Source organism: Sus scrofa, chromosome 13 (assembly GCF_054392235.1).
Source record: "Sus scrofa isolate SSC_HxYL_T2T_F1_AM1 chromosome 13, Sscrofa_HxYL_maternal_Yorkshire_Landrace_v2.0, whole genome shotgun sequence".
NCBI classification, from domain to species: domain Eukaryota; kingdom Metazoa; phylum Chordata; class Mammalia; order Artiodactyla; family Suidae; genus Sus; species Sus scrofa.
In genome coordinates this window covers 211,400,930-211,413,009 of record NC_139395.1, presented here as the reverse complement: position 1 = coordinate 211,413,009, position 12,080 = coordinate 211,400,930, and the positions used below count along the sequence as shown (strand labels likewise).

General features: G+C 48.4%; 1 protein-coding gene across 4 annotated transcripts in view; it reads right to left on the bottom strand.

Moving 5' to 3' along the window:
* EVA1C (eva-1 homolog C) overlaps positions 1–10,418 on the bottom strand; it is a 103,615-nt gene extending 93,197 nt beyond the window's left edge. For all 4 annotated transcript variants that reach the window (XM_084991940.1, XM_021070917.2, XM_021070918.2 and 1 more), the window contains exon 1: positions 10,108–10,418. In XM_084991940.1, coding sequence (XP_084848066.1) covers positions 10,108–10,267 — 160 coding nt within the window. In that variant the 5' untranslated portion in view covers positions 10,268–10,418. The remainder of the gene's footprint in view (positions 1–10,107) is intronic.
* Between the last annotated feature and the right edge of the window lie 1,662 nt (positions 10,419–12,080).

Sequence of the window (12,080 nt, the reverse complement as noted above, 5' to 3'; positions counted from 1 at the left end):
ACATCTAAGGCAGACATGAAATCAGACAGTTTGCAAACATACATTTCAGATTCAGTGGCCTGAGTTTTGAATTTTAATGTCTGCCTGATTCAGGGTGGGTGGAAAACTTGGCTCTCAGCATCACTTCATTCCCTAACTTGGTGATGCAGGAGAAATTCAACTTCAGGAGCCAGAGCTGAGCAAATGACATGGGGGTCCAGAAAGGGAGGTGTGGGGATGTCAAATCTATGCATGAGCGATGCTGTCTGGTAGGTCCATGAATCTTCTGATCCGTAGTCAGATGCATCATCCATTGTGCCACTGGTCCATCTTGGTAGGTCTCATCTGGGTACGCTACTAAACCCTCAATTCCGAGCCCTGTGGTTTGGACACCATTTGGAGAACGTAACCTGCCAAATCTAGCTTCATCCCTCAAAACTGCTTTGTTATCTGTGTGACCATGAAACCACTGAGAAGGAAGCTTTGCCAGGACAGAACTGACTCTTTAGAGTAGGCCTATATGACACCTAGCACAGCACCTGATAACTGAAAGACTTGAGAATAGTTCCTGTTCTTTCACATAAATCTTCCACTGTGTGACCATGATGGAAATAATGCCCACCTGGGGAAGTCTTGGGTACCTGAGGCTGAGGAAGAGTTCAACTGGATTAATAAAACTCCTGATTTTAGCTGCCAAAAGACAAAATATCTCAGAGAACATCTCTCTCAAGACAAGGAGATGGCACTCTCTAAGAAGGAAGACAGCAAGAAATGTAGTAAAGTGCATTAGAAATTATACCATGTCTTTGCTCATTTTCTTTTCTTTCTTTCTTTTTTTAAAGGCTGCACCCATGGCATATGGAGGTTCCCAGGCTGGGGGTCCAATTGGAGCTACAGCTGCTGGCCTACACCACAGCAACGCCAGATCCAAGCCACATCTGCCACCTACACCACAGCTCATGGCAACACCAGATCCTTAACCCACTGAGTGAGGCCAGGGATCAAACCCAAAATCTCATGGTTCTTAGGCAGATTTGTTTCTGCTGCACCACAAGGGAACTCCTGCTCATTTTCTTCATATCTCAGTCCTTCCTTCTAGACCCAGTGTCTTTCTTCAGGAAGTGTACCCTTTAATAGTTCTTTCAGTAGGATTTATTAGTAGTACACTTGCCCTTATTTCACATGCATGCTTGAAGATAGTTTAGCTGGGTATATAGCTCTGCACTGACAGATTTTTGCCCCACCCCCAAACCTGGCAAATATTTCACTGGCTTCTGGCTTATACTGTCATGGCAAAGCCTTTACAGATGAAAAAATTTTTGCATTCTGATTGTCTTAAGACTGCCACTTTGTTTTAGTATTTTATAATTTTAAGATGACAGGTACAAATTATTGTTATTTATCTTCCTTGGGATGCTTGAAACTGAATCTTTTATCAACTCTTGAAAACTGCCTCAAAGGAATTGTCACTTTAAGTGCTGCCTCTCCCTCATTTTCCCTATGTTCTCTTTCTAGAATATTGAGCAGCTATTCTTTAAACCTTCATCTCACCCTCCACATCTTATAAACTTTTTTTCCATGTCTTTATCTCTTTTGCTACATTCAGGACAATTTCTCCAGCTTTATTTTCCAGTTCACTATTTCTATCTTCAGCTATATCTAATCCATCCATCAAGCTTTGGACTCCTAGGAATATATTTTTTATGTTATTAGATACATTGGTTCTTTAAAAAATATGCCTGCTCTGGAGTTCCTGTTGTGGCACAGCAGAAGTGAATCCAACTAGAAACCATGAGGTTTCGGGCTCGATCCTTGGCCTTGCTCAGTGGGTTAAGGATCTGGCATCACCATGAGCTGTGAGTCACAGATGTAGCTCAGATCTAGAGTTGCCGTGGCTGTGGTATAGGCCAGTAGCTGTAGCTCCGATTTGACCCCTAGCCTGGGAATCTCCATATGCCACGAATATGGCCATACAAAGAAAAAAAAAAAAAGACTTCTTTCTTGATAGCCTTTCATTTCTTCCTCATATTTTATATTCCCTCTTTTATTTTTTTGTGTTTTATGTTCTCTTTTATTTATTAAAAATTCTGTTGTTTTGGTGCTATTGTTCATGTAATGTAATTTTGGATTGTGTGTTCACGATCAGAATTTTATCTATGGGAATCTTGTGGGGCCTATGTTTCTATGCAGGAGGTATTTGTGTGCCTTTTTCACATACCCTGGGAACATTTTTAGTTTCTCCACTTGGGTTTCCTGGTAAAGGTAAAGTGAATTCAAAACCCAGACTCTTGAAATGGCAGAATTATGGTTACTTATTCTCAAGGGAGATTATTTTTTCCTCCAATTTCGAACCCAGGCTAAGATGTTTCTTTGTCATCTTTCTTTGCAGGAAGGTCGATTTGTTTCTCATGCATACTTTTATGAATGCTTAGCCCTTCCAGGTCCTGATCTTATATGGAGATCTTTATTCCAATTCCTCACTTGACATTGGTCTAATACCTTGTCCCTTGTCTTTGTGTACCTATTAAATCCTGGTTTTAAAGTGGTTGTAAAGACCATCAAAGGCCCCAGTGTAGCCATAGGGTCAGTGCCAGCTAACTTCTTTGGTTCTCTGATTCTTCTTCATTTTTGTTCCCTTGCTACTCCTTCCACTTAGTCACTCAATCATGCATTTAAAGGATGCTTATTATATTTTATTCAGTAGATCTAGGTATTTTTTGGGGGAAATAATTTTAGAACACTAGTTCCACCAGATTTGCAGAAATGGATTCTAGCTCCTATATCATAATCAGTTATTTAGGGCTGAATGGTGATATCTTTAGACACAACTTGGAATGGACAATACCTATAAACCCTGGGAAAGATTTGCATCTGGGAGATTAAGAGATAACTATCACAGCAGTGGCATTGCTTTAAACAACCTGAAATTAATTTGTTTTAGTATTAGAGAAGCTGCCTGGGTTCAAATCCCCCAAAGTTACTTAAACTTTCTTGCCTCCATTTTTTTTACCTTATCATAACCATATCCCCTTCATAGGGTTGTGAAGATTAAATGAGTTGATAAACATGAAGTTCTTAGAACTTTGTGTGGCACAGAGTGCTCTACATGCTTGACACACTGTAGTGCCTTTAATTCACTAATGTCTCTTACTTGTGCTGAGGTAACCAAAGAAAGAAGTTATCCCCTATGCTGGGTCAGAATTTAAACTGAGATGGTGCACACCCTGGGGCCAGCTAAAGGGTAGCAGAATTAGAGACCCTCCTTGGGGGAAAAAAGAAGCTTAGAGAAAACAGATTAGAGTCGGTTTGATGAGCCACCCTCCTATTTAAGAGTCACCATCCAGTGCTAAAATTTAGGAGACTCTAGGACTAATGTCATTATGCTATTTCCTTCCAGAAAGATACAAACACCCTAGTCTCCTTCAAATAGTGGCCAAGTGCCATAAAAGTTTACAGAGCCGGAGTTCCCGTCGTGGCGCAGTGGTTAACGAATCCGACTAGGAACCATGAGGTTGCGGGTTCGATCCCTGCCCTTGCTCAGTGGGTTAACGATCCAGCGTTGCCGTGAGCTGTGGTGTAGGTTGCAGATGCGGCTCGGATCCCGCGTTGCTGTGGCTCTGGCGTAGGCTGGCAGCTACAGCTCCGATTAGACCCCTAGCCTGGGAAACTCCATATGCCGCGGGAGCGGCCCAAGAAATAGCAAAAAGACAAAAAAAAAAAAAAGTTTACAGAGCCTTGCCCCAAGCTTCCACCTTCATTACTTAGCTTGAATGATAGGAGTATGGATTTTTGGGAAACCACTTACTGGATTCATATCCTGCCTCTGAATTTCACCAATGGTTGTGCAACTGGGGTACAGGGCAAGGTGGGGATAGGGGTGGGTTACAGGGGAGCGGTTGTTCTTACAGTGTACATTACCCCCAAAGTGGTGCTTTTTCAAGAATTTTAAAGATGCTGACAGGATGGCTGAGAAGAACAGTGGCCTCTAAATTTTTAGAATCATAAACACCCCATCAGTAAAAACATTTTGAGAATACATCTCCAATGTCCATAATTTATTTAGAAAGTATGTACTGTTCTATTGTCAACTTACATGTTAACTACAGGCAAAACACAGCCCCCCCCTCCTTTTTTTTGACAGAAAAGAAACAAATAGAAAAGAACAGAACGTCTAATGTTTTCTCTTATATCCTCTGATCGCCCTGCGTGTGCATCTACTTTGGGTGGGCAGTGATGGGAAGATGCTGAAGGAAGGAATGGGCAAAGGTCAGTCTACTTAGAGGGCAATTGAGATCGCCAAGGTCGATCCAAGAACTATTTAGGAAGGCTAGGCCAATTATGGCACCCTTTTTCTGGCTTTGTCCCCCACTCAGCACCTACACAGATCAAGTCCCCCAGTCTGGCCCCACCCTTGGGCTCACATTAGGGTCTGCCTCTGCTCTGCTTCCTAGTTGAAGAGTCTTGGGCAAGTTAGCTAGGCCCCTCTGAGAGTGGGGCAGCTCATCTGTAAAGTGACCCCCCCCAACACACACCCTACTTACTGTGTCACAGGGTTGCTACGAGCTTGAAATCAGATAACACTGTGATCAACTACTTTTTACTCCCTGCTTTTCTGTTCCTTCCTTGAAACGGCTGCTAGGCTGCCCTTTCCAATAAAACGCCTGGGAGACCAAAACCATCAATAAAGGACCACTCGCTTGCCCAGACTCCTCTTTCTCGGCTAGAGAAAGAGCCGGCAGAACACTTTACAAATGTAGTTACTTTCCATGGAAACAGACTAACCGTTTGAGATGCTTACTGTTCATCGCTCTTCTTCTCTGACAGCTGGACAACTCCTTCAGACATTCACTTTGTTTTTCTTTGGTTACAAGCTGGCTTTTTGCTCCATAAAAGTTTTGAAAGTAAGGACAGTCCTGAAGCAAAGGATGATGGGATGGAGGCATAATAAAAGGCAGAGCTGTGTGTGTGCACGCAGGCACAGGTGCACGTATGTATAAGTGTGTGCATACATGTGTGCTGAGATACAGTCACACACTGAGAGCTGGGAAAACACATCCCGGTCACCCCAGTGGTGAGCCCTGGTTGAGAGGGGCCGGGAGCAGGGAGACCCCCATCTTTCCCAGGTGCCTCTAGGTGAACTGACTACAGGGGCAGGAGGCAGCCTTGCCCTCTTAATACCAGAGCAATGGTTCTCAACTCTGCACACTAAAATTGTCAGGGGAGCTTTGGAGCTCCTGCTGTGGCACAATGGTATCCACAGCATGTCTGGAGTGCTGAGACATGGGTTTGATCCCAGGCTCGGTACAGTGGGTTAAGGATCTGGCATTGCCACAGCTGCAGTGTAGCTCACAACTGTGGCTTGGATCTGATCCATATGCCATGGAGTGGCTAAAAAAAGAAAAAAGGTACAATCACTATGGAAAACAGAATGGAGGTACTCGAAAAACTAAATATAGAACTACCTACCATATGACCCAGCAATCCCACTCTTGGGCATATATCCGGACAAACCTTTCCTTGAAAAAGACACATGCACCCATATGTTCATTGCAGCACTATTCACAATAGCCAAGACATGGAAACAACCTAAAAGTCCATTGACAGATGAATGGATTAAGCAGATGTGGTACATATACACAATGGAATACTACTCAGCCATTAAAAAGCACAAAATAATGCCATTTGCAGCAACATGGATGGAACTAGAGACTCTCATACTAAGTGAAGTAAGTCAGAAAGAGAAAGACAAATACCACATGGTATCACTTATATCTGGAATCTAATATATGTCACAAGTGAACCTTTCCACAGAAAAGAAACTCATGGATTTGGAGAACAGACTTGTGGTTGCCAAGTGGGGGGAGGGAGTGGGATGGACTGGGAGTCTGGGGTTAATAGATGCAAACTATTGCCTTTGGAGTGGACAAGCAATGAGATCCTGATGTATAGCACTGGGAACTATATCTAGTCACTTGGTGATAGAGCATGATGGAAGATAACGTGAGAAAAAGAAGGTGTGTGTGTGTGAGAGAGAACGAGAGACTGGGTCACTTTGCTGTAGAGTAGAAAATTGACAGAACACTGCAAACCAACTCTAATGAAAAAAATAAAAATCATTAAGTAAAAAAAGAAAAAAGAATTGCCTGGGGAGCTTTGAAAAAGAGACCAACACCGGGCTCTCCCAGATCAATTAAATCAGGAGCCCTACATTGCTGCTAGAGCATCCATACCTTTGTTTAGACTCAAGCGATTCTAGCGTGCAGCAGAACTGGAAGGTTCACTCTCCAACCGAAATGGACAGCTCCATCAGGACCAAGTTCCCATCCCTGAGCCCCCAAGATCAACAGAACGACCATTTTTCTACATTCAGAAATTCTTGGTCAATGAAATAAGGAGCTAGGCTCAGTTTGAGTCACTGGGCTGCAAATGATCTGATCACAAGCCCCAGTTCTTGGGCTACTGAAGGCGGGGTAAGAGGGTAGGACATCCGCCCAGAGACCCCCTCCCACCATGCAGTGCCCTTTACTGACATCTGGGGACACTTTAGTAAAAGGAAGGCCTTAAAAGCTGCCCCAGGTCCCTGTTTCTCATCACCTTTCCTTTCTGCTTCCCACACTCACCACTACGTGCTCCAGGGTAAAACCAAATGTGTAAACATATGGTCGCGACTACTTTGTCAAAAGCCAGGAGTTTTCTAGGGATCCAAGTGGGAACTTGATGAATTTTCCATCCTTTCCTCTCCTCCCTCCCCATTAGCCCATCAATCACCTTGAACTTCTTAGAGAAGAAAGAAAAGACAGAAAAAACAAAACAGAAGGGAGAAAGCGAAGGGCAGAGAGAGAAGACTGATTCTTGCTCTCAGCGGAGAGTAAAAAAGGAACAAGCCTTGCGGGACATGGCAAAGCAAGTTCAGAGACACTGAAACATCACTCTTTAAAGCAGGACCAAAAGAGGATCCTTAGCTTTTTAAGGCTGGAACCAGAAAGGCATCTCTCCCTCCCCTCTACCCTCGCCCCTCTCTTGTTCTTTGAACAAAGATGATGCTGATATTATATTTCTATTAAAAAAAAAATCAATGATCCATTTGGACCTCTCAGGCCAAATCCTCAATTTGGGAATGCAGTCAAAAGAACAGAACAGATCCCAAGGAGGAAAATGGGTGAAAGCCAAGTGCATTCAAGTTTGGGATTAAGGATCAGAGGCACTAATTTTGTATGAACTGTTCTGGCCTTCCTGGGATGCGTTTTTAATGCAGTGATGATAGCCTTCCAGTGGCCGCTGGCAGCATCTCAATGTCTTCAGGGAGGAGAGGGAAGGGGGTGTTTAGGGAGCCTGTTTCCTGGCAGGCTTGTAGGTGATTAGCACCAGTCACGAGCCTGTGGAGGAGGAGGAGGAGTCTCTGATGCAGCCCCTGGCTGATTAAGAGTGAGATTTGATGCTGGAATCCCCGGGGCAAAAAAAAAAAAAAAAAAAAAAAAAAATCAATGACCCAGGAAAACTACACCAGCTGACAGCCTCAGAAAAAGGTTCAAGGAATAACTGCAAAGAAGAGAGAAAGGCTTAAGTAACTTTCCAAAAACTCTGCACTGCTAATCTCCCAGGAGGCCCTACAGTGCACAGACAATGGCTGGGACCTCTTTCCTTCTGGCACTTTCTTTCACCTGGATTCACCATCCTTCTTCACGAAGATTGAAGGGGGTCCCAAGTTCCCTCCACCCTCCCTCTGTCTCGGTTTTTGATGTTTCCTTGTTTAGAAAAGTAAGCAAGTAACTGCATGGTCAGATGCTGCTCTCCAGTGCTCAGCTATTGCCATCAAGCTCCACGGGGGAGGGTCCGCTGTCTCTTTATAGGCACTGATTTCTACACAGCCCTCCAAGTTCATAAAAAGGAACAGGACCGCTTGTCCCCAGGAAAACAGGGCATCAGGCTCTGAGGCCACAGGGATGGGAGAGGGGTGGGCTGGAGTGGGGAGTCACGTGATCAAGAGCCACTGCTTCAACTAAAACATTCAAGGGAACACTCAGACTGTCATCTTCAGAGCACAGGAATTTTCCTGGATGCTGTATGTCACATGGTAAGGGGATCTCTACAGGTCAATTAAGTCTCAAGTCAAATCAATCAACTTCGGAAGACTTCATCTTTCTCCTCAGTTGAGCCTTTTCTGACATTTTCCAAATGCCACACAAAGAATTTCCATCTAGACATGTCTGTGATTTAAGAGGTTATTTTTCTTTCGCTCTCCCCAAGAGGCTCCCTGACACTTTCTCCCTGATCTTCAGATCTCCAAAGAGTAAGGCTGACCAGAGGAAAAATGGGAGCTCCTTGTGGCTAGATCTGGCAATATCACCTCCCATCAAACACTGGCTCGGGGAGTTTTAAACCCTGGAATGCAGGTTCCCATTGAAAGCAGAAGAAAATTCCTCTTATCATTTATTCATGTAGAAAACCATGTACGAAAACAGCTATTTCCCAGGACAGAGCACCCCAGTTTGATAACTCAAGTTTCACCCTCTGTAACAACAGTTGCTGCATACAGACAATCCCAGGCTGGGGTGGTAACCTGCAGCCTGCTTCAAGGATTGTAACTGCTTCACTAAAGAAACAAATGCTAAGGGTCTATAATCTGTGAAAACAATCTAATGGTTACACCGCAATTTACCTCAAGCAATATTTGTTCAGTTACAATGATGTCACAAAAGAAGGGCTTGTCGGCTTTCAGTTCTTTGCTTAACAGTATTCAGAGCCCGATGGTGGCTGAATTCAGCGCTGCTTTCTATAGCTTACATCAGCAAAGACAGAACTTTTCTAGCAGCCAAGAAAGTTCTCTTACAAAAAATCAAAAGTCGATAGCACTTGAAATTCAGCATTTCCCAGCACATTTACCACAATGCTCTAACCCTCTGGTGCTGGATTTTAAGGACCACAGTTTCCTTGCCAAACAGGCATATCTTGGCTTCTTTTGCTAGGTAGAAACACTGCCTTGATATTAAATATTCAAAGCAAAGAACCTCTGACCCAAGGGCTCTCAGCTAACAATGACATTCTCTGTAAGTAAACTAGAAACCCAACTCAGCTCTGCTTTGCCAGGGTCCCCTGCCATGTAGGAGTCTACCGCACCAATAGGGCTGAGGAGTGACCATGATTATATTGCAAAAGACCCTGAGGCAGGGATACAGGAGCATGGACTTGGCAGAAGATGCTGGAGAAGGGGGAGCGTGGGGTTCAGGGCTGCTTCCTGGGCTGGGAAGGGGTGAGGAAAGGGTGAAAGGCCTCCAACCTGGCCAGGGGGAAACCCAGGTCTGATACAGGGACCTTGTTGGGCTAAGCAAGCCCGGCTGTAAAAATTCAGCTCCTATAGCCCTCATCAACCCAGAAACTTCTCTCACTTTGCAGCACCACACCTACCATCCCAGAACTGACCGAGATCAGCTGCCGGGGCCCTTGGTCCCAGTCACCAAAAAGAAAAACCTCACCCATTACTGGGGGGTGGGGGGGAGGTCGTTATTTTTGGTTAAGGCATTGGGGCTGCCAGGGGCAGATGCTGGTACTTTTGGTTAGTGAAGAGAGGTTACTGAGTCTCCTCTCTGTTCTGTAAGCTTCTAACTCATCTCCCACTGCATCTCCACCAGACCTCCCAGCCCCTGTCCGTATAGACTTCAGGTCAAGGGTCTCCTGGGCTGGTCTCCTTACGTGGGCACCCGAGAGGCTGGTCGGGGCACATTCAGACTATGCGGATGGCAAACCAAGTGCAACGTGAACCAACACGTGTACCAACAGCGCCAAGAGGGGCATAGGGCTCAGCTTATCAACTTAAGGAGCTACCAGCGGACCCTCACCCATCAGAGCCGGGTCCTGCCACTGGGAAAGTGACGAGGTCAACTCACTGGAAGAGAAACTCCAAACACCATATGGACCCTTCCTTCGGGGGGTGGGGCATCCCCTGCTGCCACCCCACACGCAGCTACATATACTAAGGTTTCACACTGGGCAAGAAAACCAGCTTTGATTGCGCCCCAACTTTAAACCAACCCGGCCTTGACCCCTCGGGCGTCCGCCCCCCTTCAACCTAGGGTTCAGCTGGGTGCACGGCGGCGCCGGGGGCACACAGGGAGGGAGGTCGATTCTTACCGGAGAAGTCCGTGAGCGCTGAGATCTCTTTGGAGCAGACCAGGACAGTGCAGTAGAAGAGGCGCAGCAGCTGCCCGGGTGGCTCTACCTGCCTGCGGAGGCCGGGATGCTGTGCGGGCTGGGGCGCGGGCAGTGGGCGCGCATGTCCCGGCAGAAGCATGGTGCGCAGCGCGAAGGAGCGCGAGCGCGGGCCAGGGGCGCGCCGGGGGTCGCTGGGCGGAGGGCAGCGTCACATGGCAGGACGAGTCGGTAGCCGGCGGCTCCGCGGCCCCCTGCCACCTCCTGGCCCAGGCTGCCAGAGCCTCCTCCCCGGCGCGGGCCGGCACCGGCTCCCCAGCAGAGAGGAGGGGGCGGAGAACTGGGGCGGGGCCACGAGCCCCGGGAAGGATCCGCGTAGTTTCCCCGAGAGGAAATCTCCGCTGCGGCCGCGCGGGAGGAAACGAGGGCGGGGGGCGAAGGGAAAGTGTAGCCTCTCACGCTCCGAGGCTGCGGAGGCCGGTCCCTGGCGCGCCGCCCGCCGCGGAGGGCGCCCCCAGCAGCGCGCCGAGAGCCGCGCAACTTGAGCGCCCTTCCCGCCCGGGTCCCCGCCCCCGAGACGGTCCGGCACCCCCGGCCGGGCCCGCTGGCCCCGTGCCAGCCTCGCCCTGGCCGCTGGAGGAGCGCGGCCGGTGCCGGTGACGCACTTTGGAGCCAGCGCTGCGCGTAGAGCCCCGTCGCCCCGGGGCGGGGGCGGGGCCGAGGCCGAGGTGGGGGCCGCGGGACGGTGGGGACCCGGAGGTGTGGGACTCAGCATTGACGTCTTTGCGACCTGCAGCGCTCCACGTGCCGAATCGCCAGGCTCGCACAGTTATCCCCATTTCACAGAAGAGGAGACTGAGACTCAGAGCGTTGCTAAGTCTTAGGCAGCCAGGACGGGAACCATCGCGGGGCAGGCATTGTTCTCTGGATCAGGCGGCTCCAGAGCCGATTTCTTTTTGCTGCAACTGTTTTCTTTTGCGTATTGGTTGTCCGCCGCGCTCAGGGGATCTGACACTGGACCGGCACAAACAGCCGCCGAAAGCTAATAATTGGGCTTTGTTTTAAAATGGGCCACAGCATCTTTCTGAACCTCTCGATTACGCGCCGTGTAACCCACGTTTGGACACCCAGCCCGAGGAGGAGGAGCAGACTGCAGAGCCTGGGTTCGGGGGAACCGAAGACAAGTGCGTGGGGCGGGGGGGGGGGGGGAATGCCGGCTGTGGTCCCTGGGGTCCACCGACCCAAACCCGGCGGATTACGCGGGGCGTCCGGGCCAGGCGGCGCCGGCGGGAGGGAGGAGAGCCGGGCCGGCGGGCGCTGGGCACAAAGTGTTCCGGAACACCGCGGGAGGGCCTGCCAAGTTCTCGGCAGGCTTGACGCGGAAATGTAGATAATGAGGCCCAAGGGCGGGACCAGGCGCAGTGCGCCCGCAGGCTCTGAACTGCCCCGCGTACGCCGCACAATGAGGCGCGGAGGCCTGGAGAAAGAAAACCGAGACTCGCTGGCCTACCTGTAGGACCCTCTTAGAGGCCGGCCGCAGGGATCGTGGAGGACCGGATGTCATAGCGTCCCACCTAGTGCTCCAGGGTCCCCGGGGCAGGGTGGGGGGAACTGAGATGCCGGCCCCTTCTTCCCTGTCTTGGGAATGGGAGTGGGAATGGGGGGATGCAAAGATCAGTATTTGTTCGTAGGACCCAGCCTGCCAAACACAATGATTTTTTAAAATCTACATTAAAGTACTCAACCTTCTCAATAACCCTTGGATGTAAGTATTCCTGCCTACTTTCTAGGTCTCTGAAACTGAGGCAAGGAGGGTGGGTAAGGATGCCTGGCACTTAAAAGCCGTTCGGTAAGGGACGTTTGCTCAAAACTCAGTTCCCTTACGTTCTTTCCATTCCGTTCATCCATTTACTTCAGATGTGAATTCGGTACCCCTGTGTGCCAGATCCTCTGCT